This window comes from Lutjanus erythropterus, chromosome 4 (genome assembly GCF_056507025.1).
Source record: "Lutjanus erythropterus isolate fLutEry1 chromosome 4, fLutEry1.hap2, whole genome shotgun sequence".
Lineage (NCBI taxonomy): Eukaryota > Metazoa > Chordata > Actinopteri > Lutjaniformes > Lutjanidae > Lutjanus > Lutjanus erythropterus.
In genome coordinates, this window is record NC_139320.1 from 7383818 (window position 1) to 7402032 (window position 18215).

An 18215-nucleotide genomic window follows, 5' to 3' on the forward strand; every position below is an offset into this window, starting at 1 on the left:
GGTTCATCACCTTGTGAAAAACTGAGTCAGCACATAGTCCTACAGTTTAAGAACATTTCTCAACACAAAACTGCAGGAATTAAGGGATTTCAGTAAAAGCAGTAATAATTCTGAATGAGTTAGAACAACCAGCAAAGAGACTGAACATTTTGTTAATTTATTTCAAGTCAGTCTAAGTCTTGTTGTTCAAAGCACAGGAAGTCCTGTACTTCATCTCTGTAACATTACTGTAATCTCCGTCATTAAACTTGTGTCTGAGAATGTCTTCCAGCCTAATAGGACCGCTAACTGAGCAAACTAGCTGATGACAGCACAGTTAGCAGCAGTATGCCAGTGACTGGTGATACAAGAGAGAAGGTCAGGTAACAAGCCTCCGGGCCTAACAGTGAGACGCAGCTCCAGAATGTAGTTTGAGGTGTTTTTGTTTTCTGCTACTAATGAATAAATGGAAACGTGGCAGAGTAATGCTCTTCTTATGACTAACAGTTTACATGACTATCGGGGGCAGCCCCAGTGATTTTAGTTTCTTTTTTGTGAGATTAGACTGTGTCAAATCTTTCCATTGTGCTCTGACCATCACTGATAGTTGTGTTACTGTGACAACTGGACTGGACTGAACTCTGAGTAGAGGTGTCATTTACTGCAGCAGAACTGCATCTATATTAAAATTATTGTTTTTAAATTCCATGTAAAGGAAAAAGGGAGTTTTTCTTCTTAACACATTATACATGTTAGAACATAGCTGCTGAAAACGTGGAAACACTGAGAACTATGTGGCACTGAATTATAGAGTTAGACCAGTAAACTGTTGTTCATGATTTCTGTGTTCAGGATATTTTTTGGGTGGACCTGAAACATGGCTCGGTGACTAGCCAGGGTGACGGTCCTCCAACACTACATAAGCCCCACAAACCAACACATGAACAGCACCTCCTCCCCCTCCCCTCACCCTCCTTAACAGTCAGTTACAAATGTACCTTCAGCGACTCTCTCAGTCCAAATCAGCCCAGCAGTTCACTGCAGCTCGCTTCAGTTCCAACAACCCGACACATAAGGAAAAAAAATACCATCCTGTCACCTTCCTTAAACATGTCTGTACATGTCCACTAAAACTGCTAGACAAAGTGTCCTTGTTTCAGGGTGTTTTTTGGTCGTAGTGGTATTTGACACTGAGACAAGACAGAGCGTACACGTCCCCAGCATGCTTATTTTTCATGATTTTGGGACCTAACTTCATACACTTTGTGATTTTTTTAATCATTCAAATTTGGCTTGGTGGTTAATAACATGTTTCTGTGGTGTGACAAACTGAGAACACACATTGCTTGTTGCTTTGAAGTATCTTCAATATAGTGATTTTTGAAAATTATTTATTTTTTCTTCTGTTTTGATGTTTGAAAATATAATTTATGTAAATGTTGCCACTTTTTACTGTGGTGAAATCTTATATAAACACACAGTAAACATGATAAATCTTGTCGCAACCTTGGCCTTTCCTCAAGGCACCCACTTTGGGAACCACTATATGCACGTGTTTATATGCACTCCATACAGGTCAGATTCTTCTGATTATTTCTGTGAATAACTGTTCATATTCACCCGCCTGAAAGGGCCTATGTCTAGTAGCTGTCCTTAACTCTTAATTGGAATGTCCCTCACCAGCCGCTGTATTGCATCATCTGCCATCATTTTTCCGTCTTTCTCCATCAGAGGGAATCACCGTAGGAAAAATGGATGGTCTCATTAACATCATATGGAAACTATCTCTGCATTTGCTTGACACTGGAATGAGACATTCCCCATTTATTGCATTTCTTCCTCGTTAGGCATCTGGTCATTGTCTTTTTGAAGGAATGCGTTTTTTTCCAGACGGTCAGGGTCAATGAAAGGTGAATGAAGCGCCTAATTCTGACCAGACTATGAAATGTTCCACCATAAAAGTTACCAGACTGAAAGTTCGCAGAGTACTATTATGCAGCTTGCACAACTCACATATACAGTGGAGTACCTTGATGTTTCAATCAGTGTGTTTGCAATACATCAGATCTTCTAAGCGACCCAACACCTAATTATAAAATTCCTTCCTACTGAATTATTGACACTGAATCTATAGCATTTAAATATATTTCTCTGAAAAAATCTTTTCAAATGTCTGTATTTCAGTGGTAACACTCAGCAGAACCTGCAGAACCTTGGTCTAACCACATGAGGGCAGTGTTAGTAAATGTATGAGGTGGAGTGCTGATGTGATTACTGTTCATCAGATGCACACAGAATGATTGTACTTCTCTGTAACAGATTATAATATTTGGTTTTTATATATACATGAATGTTCCTCTATAGATTCATCTGTCTCTCAGATGCTGCTTTATCACGCAACACCAATCTGATTTTTGCTGCAACATAGTCGTTACCTTGCAGTATGTAATAGTGAGTTGTGTTTTTCTGTGTGTCTTGCATGTTGTGGGTGCAGCATCAGAGACGGCGCTGGCTGAGGTGGCTCTGAACATCCTGTGTCTGCTGATGAAGAAGCAGTGGAGCTGGCTGTGCACTGAAAACATTCAGAAGACCATCAGACTGCTGTTTGGGACCCTTATTAACAGGTGAAATGCTGCATTAATTTAACAGCACCACTGAAAAGTAAACTGCCAGTAACACTCCTCTTACTTATTTTTTTCCCAGATACTGAGACTTAAACCACATACTTAAAAGAGAATAGATTTACATGAGTACATTAAATTAATTAAATCAAAAAAGGTTGAATAAAAACCAGTTGGCAAAATCAAGCAGAATCAGTATACATATCTGTGAAGTCATGCTGTCTTTTATTTAGAGTGAAACATTGTGAGAATTAACTAGACAGTCTCAAGTAATGCAACCAGCAGATGACAATTTCCACTCTTCCAACACTTTATTTTATGACACAAAAATCCCACATAACAAATCAAGGAGTTACTCCCGGCCTTACCCATGCTTGATGCTGACATTAACACGCTAATATAGTAATGTAACATATTCACATGGATGAAAACTAGCCTGTATTGACTACACATTTTTATGGAGAGAATCATAACAATATGCATCCAGTTGGCATGGTAATGCTAATGCTGCTTAGAGGAACTAGCTTAGCACAATCATGAATATTGTCAACAAAATAATACTTACTAAGCAAGTTTTGCAAACACAACTGGTCAGAGAGGAGATGCACCAGAACACTGAACATAGCTGGAATCAATAGCAGCCGTGAAGATATGCTGCCACCATCTTGCGATGCTGCAGCTGTTACATCAACAATTAGGGAGAAAAACATCCTTGATGCTATTGCTTCCCTTAAAGAAGACATCAGTTCTGTCAAGTAAGATATTTGCACCACCATTGATTCCCACTGCATACACTCTGGATAGTGGTGTGCCAAGCTGAGACACAGACTGCAGTTACCTCATTGCAGGTTATGGTGGATGCACAAGGCTCTACTTTGAAAGACCTGGAGGCTGAACCCACAAATACTGTACATCAGAGTTAACACCCGACTTTGACAAGGAAATGAAATGTCTCTGAACACTGGTTGAATTCCTTAAAGATGAATGTGACTCATTCGAGGGGGAGTCATGAATAAACAACTTTCACATAATGGGCCTGCCAAAGGGACAGAAACTTTGTGAGTGAACTACCAAATGATTTGATGGGTCTTTACAACAAGCTACTACTGGAGCACATTGCTGTCTGCCCAACCAGCCACCAAGACCCATTATTGTTAAGTGCCTCTATTATTGTGACTGCGAGGCTATCTTACAGTGTGACTGAGAGAAGCTCGTACACTAAGGGAAACTGCTACATATTTTCCTGGACTACACCACTGTAGTCTCCAAGAGATGAGCATCCTTCGCAGAAGCACTGGGGCTGTTGTGCGACACACCACATGTGAAATGTGGACTCATGCTTCCACCCAGACTCAGTATCACTTTTTCCAGCCAAGAGGAAAGAAAAATCACACATGCAGATGAAGCAATGGATCATGCAAAATAAAACATTAAGCAACTAACTAATGGCCAAAATGAGGACTGTGCAGCATCAGCTACACAGTGATGTAGAGCAAGTAATACCATTCATATGGCTTGTTTGCAGGGTTATGCCTTCTTGTGAGGTTGATCCTAAATATTTTGAACATGGAATGATAACTCACAATCTTTCTGCACATCAGTTCAGTAAATTTTCTTTTGTATAAGTTGATACTGTTCCCACAACTGAGCAATATTGTGACCTGTAGAAGAATTTGCACTTCATCAATGCTGCACTTAGCTGTAAGGTATGTCTGGTCAGTGTTTGGTTGGCAGCAAATGGTATGTGAACTGTAAGTAGACTGTGAAGGAGAGTCTAGGTATTCTTGGCAGCCTGGCAGCTTTTAAATTGTACATACTGACAGCATACTGGGAGTCCCAGTGGTCTGTGATTTCAACATTTATTTTTTGATCAGCACACCTGAGTTAAATGGTCTGACATCAGGTCTACAGTTTGCTTTTACCACTTTATTCCACTGAGCATGTTGCGCTTGTGCCACGGTTTGATCTGTCCTCCACACAGCTTCATTCCCCACCAACAGAGTTTCAGTAGCGTTTAAGCAGCGGCGTGTTTTCCCCCCGACTATGTTGACTCAGATTTAGCTGACTTGGTCATTTCCCTTACTTTTTGTGCTTCTATATGGGGTACACAGGCTACACAGTAATATAGTCTCTTTTTTTTTTATGTCATTTTGATCATGAGTCTGCGCGGGGTCTTTTATTTGGAACACTGACCAGATTCTCTCTGGCTTTCTTTGTTAGACTTCCTGCCCACTCAGTCTGTTTTGTGCATCTTGATGCGGCATCTGTCAAAAATAGACACATATTTGAAGCGGAGCAGAGCAGAGAGCTGCTTCTGGGACACACCACTGCTGGTGGAATCACAAGCATTGTCTAGACTGGCTGCAGTCACCTCCAGTGGATGTGGCTCAGTCGTAACGTAATGCAGCCATGCCCGGTTAGTGTATTTGGTCAATAGTAGTCGTCAAAACAGAAGAGGATTCATTTTCTGAGGAGCAAGAATCTGCTCAGAAAATTTCACTTAAAGTTGTTTTTTCCTCTCATCTGTACCTTCCTCTGCACCAAAATGTTGGTTAGTGCATTTCTGCTGCTATTTCGGCTGGCTCCAGGTTGGTTAAATAAGGTAGCTCAGATGTTTGTTTCAACAGCCACATCCTCCACTGCTTTCAGGATGATCCAGAGGCAGGATACCTGGGATGAATCCAGGGATGAATCCCTGAAGGCCTCCAGATGGAGGCATCCAACAGACATTGTAATCAGATGCCCAAACCATCTACAGCAGCTGAGTCCCTGCAGTGTGAAGGAGCAGTGGTTCTGTTTTGATCACTGTGGTATGATCAAAACTAACCAGTTTGTTCGATATATATTTGCTGACCGTGTCTCAAAGGCAAAAGTGTTTATACTTGTCAATTGGCCACACTCAAGGAAAGCCTGCTATCATATAGGAAGGCAAGATAGGTTGTTCCCTTGGGGGCAATGGCGAACACTTTACACACAATTTCACTGAGGCATTCATGGTGTTGCACTGTGAATACCTTCATAATTATGTCAAATATGAAAAAGAGAGCTTTCGAGAATTTCAACCCTGCTTACTTTCTCACCTTTTCATATTTGGCCATTTGCTGCACAAAGTGGGCACAATTATCAATGCATTCATGTAGGAAAGCTGTCCTACACAGCCGCAACATTTACAGCATCACAAAGACTGACTTCCCACTGACCACATCAGTCACGTGCAGTGCCTGCATGATTACCGATGTGTCAACCTCCTATCTGGTCCGTCTTACCCTAATTTGTGATCAAGACTTTTAACAAGCTGCAAAGTGGCCAATCCATTAAGTTCTCTGTTGGCATCTAGAAAGTAATAACTACAAGTAAAGTCTTAAGGTATGACTGCAAATCAGCCCCCTGAAGCAGCACGAGTTTAGTATCTTGCTCAGTTGTTTTCATTCACTTTCTCCATCCTCAGTCACTGGTTCTAAGAAGATGGCGCTGACATTTTTAAAACATCCTGATCAGGATCATGCTGCTGATGCTGCCACAAAAATGCAAATCACTCTTCTGTCCCTTTAACATTGGTTTCCTCTTGATGAAAGTGCTTTTATGAGGTTTTCTCCAGCAAAGAAGTGATGGAAACTTCTACACAGGACAAGACGGCCGAGTGTACAGACTCAGCCAGGCCAGGACATGAAGACACATGTTTCCTAGTGGAGATTCCATAGACGGGGCTGTTTATGAGCTGGAGAGGGGACTCTGGCTCATGTACAGTCGTTAACAAAGAGAGCTGATATTTTACAGAAGGGTTGACTGTGAGCCTTCGCATGGTCTGTGTTTTACAAAGTCAGGGGCATCACATGCCATGCAATGAACCTAACAATACCAAACAATATCTATGTTTACATGTACACCAATTTTCCACTATTATTTCAAATATGACAGTATTGCGAATTTTTTGCAGGTCATGTGAGCAGCATATGCTGTGCGTATATCTGGAATTAGTTCTTATTCTGAATGTAGCATTTTCCGATTAAGATGTGGGTGATACAGGTCTTGACATAAAGCTTTTTCAACCACTTGCCCACTGGATAAGTGATGTTTTACTTGCCTGACACCTGAACTCACTTGTCCGAAAAAGAAAATGTAGGCCTTCTAAGATAAAAATGAACAGGGATGTGGACAAGTATATTATAGTATAATTGCCCCCTTTTACCGTAGAAAGGTTTAGAATGCAGAACTTTTACTTGTAAAGGAGTATTTTCACAATGGGATTGATATTTTTCTTCAGTAATGGACCTCAGTACTTCTAGCTCTAGTTAGCACACCCACAGTCTAACTGCACCTGTGTATTTTTGGCTACTGGCCAAGCCTGGCACTTGCAGGGAGGTGGGCTTGTGGGTAACCTGTGTGGGATGGAGTGTAGTGGGTTTGTTGTTAGTGAGTTTTTCCTGGAATGTGAACAACCTCAAGGAGCAGAATGTTGTGGGGATCAGATGATAAATCACGAGATTTTTTTCAGCAACAACAAAAATTTTTTTTAAAAAATAGCAGCGACGCTTGCTGCTAACTAGCTAGCTTTGAGTCCAGTGGAGAAGACAGTTCAGTGACTGTAAATAAAGATGGATGACATGTCTCCACTTCTTCCAACATTTGAACAAACATCAGCAGGATAAGACCTACCTAAAATGACAGAAACCATCTTTGGGAAAAACTTATTAGACATGTGCTTTGATGTTTTAGTTTGGGCCATGTGCTGTCTAGGAACCCTGGGAGGCAGGATGTATGACTTGTACTGCAGCCTTCCACCAGGCGGCAACTGAGAGTCTTTGGCTTTGCTTTTGGGGAGCTGTGATCCTGTCTGTTTCTAATATATGTCACTGAGACAGATCCACAGATGTGTAATTGCAACTTCATGACATTTCCTAAAAATTTGAAGCAGTGGTGGCAATAAAAATAACCTTATATAATGGAAACTCTGGCCAGTTTTAGGTGGCTTGAGGAACAGTGTAAGCCAAAAACAAGACAGTCGTGCATTATTCCACTGCGCAGTGCATCAGAAATACGGGAAAATAGACATCACATTTATTTGAGGCATGAGCCATTCCACTTGCCCAAACACTTGCCGGCAAGCAGCCACGTATTAACATCGATCCCTGACTGATATTATTCAGGTTTTAGGAGCATTCTTTGTATTTGTAACTATGTCTCAAATGTGCTGTATGTATATAGCACATTTGAGGGTAGAGGTGCATGCACAAAAGAGAAGCCCACATTTCTGCTGGCATGGAGAAACATCTACTTTTAAACATTTTAAATGACTTGAGTATCAACCAGTTTTTGGATATGGTTTGGTTTGCTTTTGGATATATAAAAGAAGGTGTAGGACGTGCAACATTATGTTAATTGGAGTATACATGGCTTCATGTAAGCAGGAATATTAGTGGAATATTCATGCTAAGGTAATCAGTAAAGACTGTTATAAATCTATGCTCTTTATCTGGTTAGAGTAGCTCGCTCGCGTGTTTTGAATAGCATCAAGTCTGTTCACTATTACATTAGTTGTAGAATATGTGTGTATGTGCATGCATGCATGCCTGCACTATTTGACCCTCAGCAGAATGCCTGACACCAGCTCCCTAAACATTTGTCACAGATAGGTATAGCTCCCGCTGCCAGTAAACTGAACATGCAGACAATGTTCTCAGGTTCTAGTGTTTGTGCTGTTAGTGCTGTGACCTCACGTTCCCTGGAGTGTCAGTACCAGAATATCGTTTGTTCATATTGATACTGGGCCCTCTATTTTAAGAAGTTCCAGCAGCCAAGTATGAAAGGCCTTGTGCTTTTGTTTGGCCTCGGCTATATTAGGCAGCAGTCTGTCAGCATTGCAGTGACAGCTCTCAGTCTGGCAGGTATCTCCTCTCATCAACCGGTTTCTCCGTACTGAGGAGACGAGATGCTCTGGCTGTGAACTACTGTTGATAGAAACACCAAATATGAAATTGTGTTACTCTGCTGTAGCTCTGCTCATGGAAAAAAAAATCAACAGAGTTAAAAACAAATGCAAAGTGGCAGTTAGACAACAAAACAACAAAATTATAAGCCAAGCTGATGAACAATAAAAAAATTCCAAGCATGGATGTTACATAAAAGTAACATTCAAAAAGAAAACAGCAATATCTTATATAAAAATTAAAATTATATAAACGGTTCTGTGCTAAGAGGAAATAGTGATTAAACAATGATGTGAATGATAGCTCAGATTGTTAGCATATGTCAGGGTGTTTTCAAGTGTCTGGGCCACAACCTTTGGGCTTTAGCCAGGATTCGCTGATGGTTACCAGAACCATGCCTTAAGTATTTCGGGACACACACCATCTAATTAAGATGTGCAAAAGACAAAGACGTGGCAATCTTAGTTTCCATTCCTAGCCAAGCTTTGAAGCTCTGCTAAACAATATTTTTAGCCGTGCTAGCCGTGCTAGCCTGCTAGCGACACTTGGGTAATAAGTACACTCATTCACTCGTGGTTCCTGGACGATGAATCCTGCTGACTTAAGTGGAACCCTGACTTTTCATATAGGGCCACCAGCAGGTTGAATTTTTTTGAGGTATGTCACCCTCAGGATGGACTGTAAAAGCTGTTGTGATCCTTTGGAGATTTTTTTTGTCTAGCACCATTACGTATAATGGTTTTTCGACTCATACATAGAGTATAGGGCGGCAGGGTGGTGCAGTGGTTAGCACTGCTGCCTCACAGTGGGAAGGTTCTGAGTTTGTAGTAGACTGGAGGCTGGGGAGTTTGTTACTGGGGCAAGGCTTGTCTGTGCGGTGTTTGCATGTTCTCCCCATGTCTGCATTGGTTCTCTCCAGGTACTCTGACTTATTTCTCAAAGTCGAGACACATGCACTTTCACACCCTAGGTGTGAATGTGAGCGGAACTGGTTGTCTGTTACTATGTGTCAGCCCCTGAGATGAACTGTTGACCTGTCCAGGATGTACTCTGCCTCTCATTCAGTGCCAGCTGGGATAGGCTTCAGCCACCGCAGCCCTTCAAGGATAAGCTGTTATGGATAATGAATGAATGTGCAGAGTGTGTGTTTGCTGGTTGTGTGAATTGCCAATTGTTTGCTAACACATTAGCCATAACTATGCACTGACCTGATGGTGTGTCAGGCCTGTGTTTCAGTGATTCGTTCACTAGAAATTAATAAAATGAATAAAGTCATAGAAAAATAGTTGTGTTTTGAGTGGCTGGGGGATACTGAGCCACCACCTAATGTCACTGCACAAGTCATGAGTTATAACTGCCACCCTTTTTTTCTTTTGGTAATTGGCTGTGCTATATGTTTGATAAGTCACTCCAATATTTTATATGCAGAAGTCAATGAATTCAGTGGAGGATAGGGTTGGGATGTCTATCAAATTAGCATGTGACGATGTTCATAGTGAAACAACGCAATACACGATGATATCCTGCCTAGGTTTTAAAGGCTCTCTGTATCACGTTCATAATTTAGTTGTGCTTAAAAAGAAAATAATGAACACGACATGGAGACATAGTCCAATGAACAGCAGCAACAGCTTCTTTTTATTTTCTTTCCCACATGTCAAAAATGTAATCTATGGCAACTCTGAGGGCTCATCCTACCTCAAATTTTTAAATTAAATATTGTTAATTCTGGCCTACACTTCATATTCTACAGACTTAAGAAAACACATCCCAACAAAAAACACATCATATTCACTTTGTCATTGTTTTTCAATGAAAATGAGGCTAATGATGTAAAAATGATCATTCCCTCTAATCATATTGCAGTTGCCGTATCAGTCAAAATAATCCAAATTTTATATCTTTTCATAATGCCTCCTGTTGTCCAGCAGGAGAACTCAGCTTTTTTGGTCAGCAACTGTCACACACACTGAGCAATTTATTGCTTCAATTGACTCAGAATTTTTCCTTCAACAAATATCCATGGAAGTGCATTCAATTATTGAATTAACTGCTACCTTTGTTTTCCAGTTTTGGCCAGATATTCTTGATAAATCGATCCCCAAATTAGTCTAAACATCCCATTTAAAATATTGATAGTGGGGCTGACAGATTATATCAAGCGCTGTAAACGTTTTTATATAATCTGACAGCTGTATGATGGGAGGCAAGAGAAGCTGCAGGCAGCAGAAACCTTATCCATGCCAGTCCACATCTGTAGTGGATGCCCGTCACAATTTAATTTGGAATTGAGAGTGGATAGAGAAAGTGTGTGTGTTTGTGTGGAGGATGAAACCAGGACCCAACAGGCCAGATCTTGGTCTGTGTGTGTGTGTGACAGGTCTGGCTGGAAAAGTCGGCTCTCCGCTCCTATAAATGAGGTCCAAGGCAAGGCTCTGGTTTGGGAGATGTCTGATTTTTATGGACTGGAAAGTGGGACAGTTTAAGATGAATATAGTCTCTTTCTCTTAGACAGCAGTCTGGATGGAAAATCCAGCTGGAGCCAGATTGTTGTCAGTGTCTAGATGTACTGTAGATGTAGCAGACTGCAGCCACTTTATGTCAACATCACAAGCATTTGCAATGATACTCCATGTTCTTTTTGCTTAAATGTGTCTGTAAACATAATGCGCCCTTCATTTGCCAGATAAAAAGCTGAGTAAACTCCAGTCGCTGATTATTTTGAAGTAAACATCTGTCAATACAAATAAAAATCAATTACATGACATTACAAAGTGCACTGAGACTTATGTCCATCTTTATAATGTGTGAAGGCAACTCTATAGATGCATACATCATGTTGAGGTGGGTTTGCCCTACAACTGAAAGAAATTAAAATCTTTGACACTTGAATACGCGCTCACGTGCAATGAACAATACGGCTGCAATCATGTGTGGTGGAGAAAGTGGGTCAGTGGTGGTGCTGATACAATATAATGACCGTAATGAATCAAATTGTGTCAAGTGATTCAGATTTTCTCTGCAAGCTGGACTTTGGTTAATAGGATTGGGTGATATATTAAAATTTTCCAACTGGCCACCGTCAGCCCATCAGCTGGCAATGTGCAAATTATTCCTCCCACCTCCTCCCCTTCTCTCGAGACTCAGCTGGGAGATGTCTACAGGCATCTGCGGTGCGTCCATTTCATTTCATTAAGTACGTTGCGTACATTCCCTACATCCAATAAACAAAATAATCTCTGAAAGTGCCAAGAAATTAAGTAAAGTCTCATGCCTGTTTTCCTTTTTAATCAAAAAAATACCAATGTACACCTTCTGAATTCAAGTTTCTCCATTTTACAGAGGTAAGAAAGTTTTAATTGGCTTGTTAACTCATCGTAAAGCATACTTTATTTAAACACAACACTAAAAACATGCAAACCTCATCAAAACCATCTTTGTAAGTCTGTCCACTGCTCCAACAACCACAAACTCTGGTTTGGTCAAATTAAATCCTTAATTCTAGGGCTGCAACTAGAAATTCCAAAAAGCCTCAAAAATCAGCCCAAAAAAAGACGATGCATTCAGCCTGTCCTCGATAGACGATATATTTGTCCGATTGCCTGACCCTAATGGTCAATAACATGCTATAAGTGTGGAACATTCTCTGTGCGAATCCAGACACCTCATATTTGCTGATGGACTGACATTTTTCCCACTCAACCTACTTAGAGAATGCACAGGTGCTTTCTGTTGGCGCGCCTGTACTGCCATGCTGATACTCACCAGTCTTTGTCTGGTTTGTCAGTGGGGCTTTTGTTGGTCTGAAGGGCTTCATTGTTGGTTTACATTACATGTCACCTCACCAAACTCCACGTGGCACCTCTGCTCTGCCAGTCCTTTGCTGCACCTGTCACACAATAACATGATTCTTTATTTTGACTCCCTAAAACAGCATATTAATACTTCCATAAACAATTCAGATGGTACCACAAGTCCTCGCTGACAGCTAGATGATGGAGGTGAGGATGAAGAAGAGTAGGTGGGATTTAAAGCCTGTCAACAGTTGTCACAGAGAACGCTCTCACTCTCTCAATCTTTTTCTTTGCCCTCTCTGTCTCTGCTTCATCTACACTGTTAATTAATACCCAGGGATCTCCATCTGACATACAGTGGCCTGCTTGGGTTTCTCTGGTGGTGAACAACAAGTTGTTTGGCGTGAGGGAAAGTGGTTTCTGTCTCACTGCTGCACAATTTAGCCAGTGACCACATTGTGGTATTTGGAGAGAACTCTGAAGATGTGGTCAGAGCTCCAACATTAACAAAATATATAACACTGGCTTTTCTAAGTAGTATATTTTATTCACCATGAGTCCACTCATCCATTTGCATGCCATTTTATAATTTGTTTTTCAATTTTAAGAGCTGGCACTTTGCCGTTGACTGCAGAAGGTTATGCATGAGAATGAGCAGGTGGATTGCTTCAGAGGATTGGAGCAAGCTCATTCCAAGAACAACAGTCTTGAATGGTAATCTGGTTATTACGGTCACTCCTAATATGATGTTTTCACTACAGGCTCATGTAGATGAAATTGTGACGACCATGCAGGGTTCAACGGCTTTTTTTGGGTGCCTGGTCAGTCAAGTGGGTCACAAATCTACTTGCCCGAGGTCAGTTTTTGCTTGCCCCCATACAAATTGTTTTATATCTTAGCAATTATCAAGTAACGAAGTTAGTTACAGTGTTTAATCTAGGGCTGCAGAGGTTATAAAATGTAGGAAAACCGTGAAAAATGTCTATCATTCAAGATCATGTATCTAAATGTCAAATTTTATTGCTTGAGTCCCTGCCACTAATAGAGGTCAATTAAATGTATATATTATTCCAACATGGAGAGATTCAATCAAAATGTAAAGCAGTATTTATTGAGGGTAGCAACAAAAAGCAAGTTTCACAGTTGATATTGACATGATGACATCTTCATAAAATGCAGCCCAGTGAAGGAGATGAGGCTGGATCTCCCTGGAGTGCACACACTGGGACTGAAGCCAGCAGGTGGTTGATGGGAACACTGAGTTGGATTTCCCAGAGCATCCTGAAGGTCACGGTGGTGTTGATAGAGGTTGTGTGGTTGCGCAAAAGTACTTCTGAAAGACGAACGAAGAGAAGAGATGAGGGATTGCATTGCAGCATCCAGGAACCAGCTGACTTCAGGAACACCAGCAGGAAGATGATTGGTCACATATAGTTAAGTTAGCATTTGTGACTGAAAGAAACTTTGACGGCATGGGAAAGCAGAAGTGTTACAGAAGATTTCAAGGTGCTTTCAGACAATATATACGCAACAGCAGCTGTGCCACGAAGGTTGACATCAGTGGCAAGAAGAGAGAATCTGGCTGCTGCCTTCATGAATGTGCATGTTTCTTTGCAGCTGCATTTAGTTTTTGATGATTAAACTTTCTCAACTTGTGAACACGGGTTGAGTGAGTGAGTGAGCGAGTCAGGGTAAGAGCGGGCCAAAAGCCGCCACAAGTGTGGTTAAACTTTTCACTTCTCTCTGCAGTATATGTGAAGTTGAGTACAGTGTGGAAAAAAGGTACCGGTGGGTACCGGAACTGGATTCCAGGTACCAGTATTGGTACCATATCTGTGCAAAGTGAGTGGCACCCAATTCTGGTGAAAACACTTAAAGCGTGAAGAAATATCAGAGATTATCTGATAGAACAGTGATTCCCAAAGTGTGAGCTGGGGCCCATTAGTGGGCAGTAAATGCCTTGCAGTTGGGCCTTGAGAGATAATAAAATAAATTTAAAAAATATTTTTAAGTTTAAATTTTATACATTTGAAATTACTGCAAATAATTATGATCAATTAAAAAGATGGAATCAGAGCTAATAAAACAGAGCCATGGGATTTAAATTACATGTTGTTCTTTATTTATCTGACCTAGTTTAACAGGTGTTAGACCGTATTTTGTGACCTGTTACATCAACACTGGAATGTCTCTTGTATCTTGTCACTGGTACAACAGTCTTGTGTGTTGTTTAAGGTTTGGGTGGACCGCAGAAGATTTTTTTGACATCAGACTGGGCCGTGGCATTCTTTTGTTTGGGAATGGCTACAATAGAGGAATAATGGTAAAACATATGAGAAAAGATCATCACTGTTTAACTTTCAACTGCCCCCTACTGGCCAAAGAAGCACTTATTTTGTTTTTTGTGGAAACTGTGTAGCTGCCAAAGGCCATTACATAGATGCATTTTGACCTTGTAGTGTGGTAAGACTAAGACGAGTGCAATTATTTTTAAATTTAATACTGTTTTGCTTCCAACCTCTCCTGGCCTGTTATTCATCCTCACACAGGCCACAGCACTATCAGCACAATTTAGGCACAGTTAAGGACATCAGCTAGCTCCATGCTGCCGTCATGTGTTCAGCAGATCCATATGTAGTGATGTTTACCCACCTTTAACGGCTCATTTGCCTGGTAGTCAGCTGCAGGCTCACCGCCGTCTCCACCAGAGAGAAAAAAAGAACACTTGTTAAGATTAATTGGCTCAGGCAGTCTGGTCTAAAATTACTACGTGTACGAATATGTATCTGCAGATATTTAGTCTGAAATATAAACAGTATGAGAGAATAGTCATATGTGTCTGGATCTGAAGACAAGACTATTTTAATCTTCTAGTCTTTAGCTGCTGTTCTTAGGACAGAGTGTTTCATTTGGCACCTCTGACTGACTTTGCAAGTGTCAGAGTTAATTTTTTTTTATCATTTCTGAATATAACAGAAGACCTCATGTTTGTTGTACTGTGTGAAGACCTAATGATTCTCCATGACAGTGATGTGGGGAATCCAGGGACTCTTCTAAACTATTGGCCCCAAAACAGAGATCCCTCTGCAGCTACGGAGGATTTTTGACACCGTGGGTTGTTTTCACAGTGAGGAGGTGCTCTCAAAGTCCTCTGCTGTTTTCTGTTCTGGTGCTGTTCCTTGACATGTGGGTCCAAGGGCCAAGCACGAGGTATAAACAGAAGATCCCGCTTGGAAGCTCCAGGCTTCTCCTGTCAGCACAAATTCACTCTTGAGCTGTGAGCGTGCCGGTGGCCAGATGGGTGGGCCATACATGACAGATTTGGTATTGGTGGGAAGAAGTGGAGGGAGTGTTGGACGGAAAAGATGCTTGTTACATAATAGTGCGGGCTATCTATCAGCCTCCGTAGAGTGGAGGAGGTGTGACATCCCTGGACAGGCTGTTCCTGAGATGAGACAAATTCAGACGCACTCCTCATAGTGGGATCAGGCTGTCTGAGTGGTTTATATCTCACCCTGTGTTTCAGTTGGACCTTTGCCCACTGTCATGTCACCATCACGTTTGCTCTGGGCATTATTCCCTTTTTACATCTACAGACGTTTCTGACATCTAAATATTGTCTTCTGTTACAGTCTAATAGTAGTCTGCAGTTGCTTTCCAATTCCTACAGACCTATGTAATCGTCTCAAGGGGACATCATAGGTCGAATACCTAGGTCACTTCTCATGTGGGTTATGAAACACACTTATCCCCAGCCCCAGTGTGCCATCAGTTCAAGCCTGCCAGCTTCAGTGTCCATTTATCCTTATTTAGTGTTGGTGAGTTGTAGGGACATCAAAATCCTCCCTTGGCAGGACATGAAAGGCAATATGGCTTGTTATTGTCCACACTCTTGATAAAGTTAGATGGAGGACAAGTGCCACGTGCTAAATCGCTATCGAGATGTTTGCAAAATGAACTTGATAAGTGACCCCTCGGCCTCTTCACATCTTTGGTGTCTGTTTTCACTGCTCACCTGAGCCTGGGGCCAGTGATGTGGCTCCAAAGTCATGGTTCATCTTCTGTCTCCAGAGACATACTTGTGCAATGACATCTTGTCTGTTGAAAACTGGCTGTAGGCTTATTTTAGCTCAAACGGGACCTGGTTATACTTGTCTGTGTTTACCATAGATGGAAACTAGGATAAATCCCACTGGAGTCCAACACATACATAGTTGTTGGACAGCTCAGCTGATGTTTTACATCTATCTGGATTGTCTTGCGCCATTGATTTTTGATTTCCTGCCATGTATTCAAATCGTCTCGCCTTATCTTGATTGTCATTGATTGCGTCAGGTTGATTGTTGGAGTTGAGCCCAATAGTTTAATCAGTTGATTCAGAGTCTTGAACTTGGGAGTGTAACTGGACTTTCTCTTACAACTCTCAGTGATCGTCTTAATAGGCTAAAGGGCTAAAGTACACAGTGTGCATCACGGCAAAAGAATTCAAAAGTCAGACTAAGAAAGCAACAAATCAGCATATATATCCTTGTTGTTTGTCTTGATTTGTGCACATATGTGGTCAAAATTGTGAATGAAAAAAGTTTAACATGCCCTTAGATTAGTCTTTTTCAAAGGTTTTTTTTTGTTAAGGCAGTTAATGCATTTCCATACACCTGAGTGTAATTGTACAAAAGTACAATTGAAATATACTTAAAGAATAAGTCATGACGATGATTCTCTTGCACCACTGATTTTTGATTTCCTGCCAATTTGTCAAATCGGCTTACCTTCATCTTGATTGTCATTGATTGTGTCAGGTTGATTTTTTGGAGTTGAGCCCAATAGTTTAATCAGTTGATTCAGAGTCTTGAGCTAGGTAGTGTAACAGGAGTTTTTCTTAGGGCTTTTCTTAGTGAGCGTCTTAATAGGCTAAAGGGCTAAAAGTATACAGAGTGTGTCATGGCAAAAGAATTCAAAAAGTCAAACTTAGAACGGATCAAATCAGCATATATATCCTCGGTGTGTGTTTTCATTTGTGCACATATTTGGTCAAAATTGTAATTACCAAAAAGAGGAAAGTTTAACGCCTCCTAGATTAGTGTTCTTCAGAGGGATTTTTTTGTTCAGACAGTTAATGCATTTCCATTCACCTGAGTGAAATTGTACAAAAGTAAGTTAAATGGAAACAGACTTAGAGGATAAATCATGACGTACATGAAGCACAAATTAACTGAATGGAAATGGCAACTACAAAGTTGTTGTAAGTTTCTCAACAAAAAACACTACATAGCAAAAATTGATGAAAAGGTAATTCTGCTTACTGTTCACTGTGTGCGTCACGATTTTGCTGCGATGTCAGGTGTGTTTATGTTGGCAATCTAGATGGATCTTTCCTGAGTTTCTGACTTGGAGTTCCAACTTGAATGACCATTGCACTTTTCCAGATCAGAGGACATTTTATCCGAGTTCCGAGTACAGTATATGTCAATATTACGTTCTCTAGTTCGTAGTGCACCACAAACCCTGAGCTGACAGCATGTCTCCTAGCAATGCCAGCCCTCAAACATCAATCAAAACCGTGGGAACACGCACCCAGGGGCTCAAGCTTAGGAGCTGTTCCCACAAATATGTCCTGAAACAGTTTGATCCTCTTTAGAAGATGGAAAAAAAACATGCACAGTAGCTGCAGTATTATTACACAAAAAATTAGGAGAATTCATTCAATACATTCTCTGAGCAAGAATGTTACGCTAAATCTGGTCAGTCACTAACAGTTGGCATTACAAGCCAAGGTAAATGTGGCAGTAGCTGAAAATGTATGGATTCAGAGGCTGATTTAGTCTGTGTGAACAGACGGAGAAGCTGTTCATTCTCTAACTCTGGGATCTTCCTCAAAGATCACATTGGGCTGA

General features: G+C 41.0%; 1 protein-coding gene across 1 annotated transcript in view; it reads left to right on the top strand.

Annotated features, from left to right (window-relative positions):
• The window catches only part of snx19b (sorting nexin 19b), a 60098-nt gene that overhangs the window by 17559 nt on the left and 24324 nt on the right, over window positions 1–18215 (top strand). Inside the window, exon 11 of the mRNA XM_084716834.1 lies at window positions 2474–2603. Coding sequence (XP_084572960.1) covers window positions 2474–2603 — 130 coding nt within the window. The remainder of the gene's footprint in view (window positions 1–2473; window positions 2604–18215) is intronic.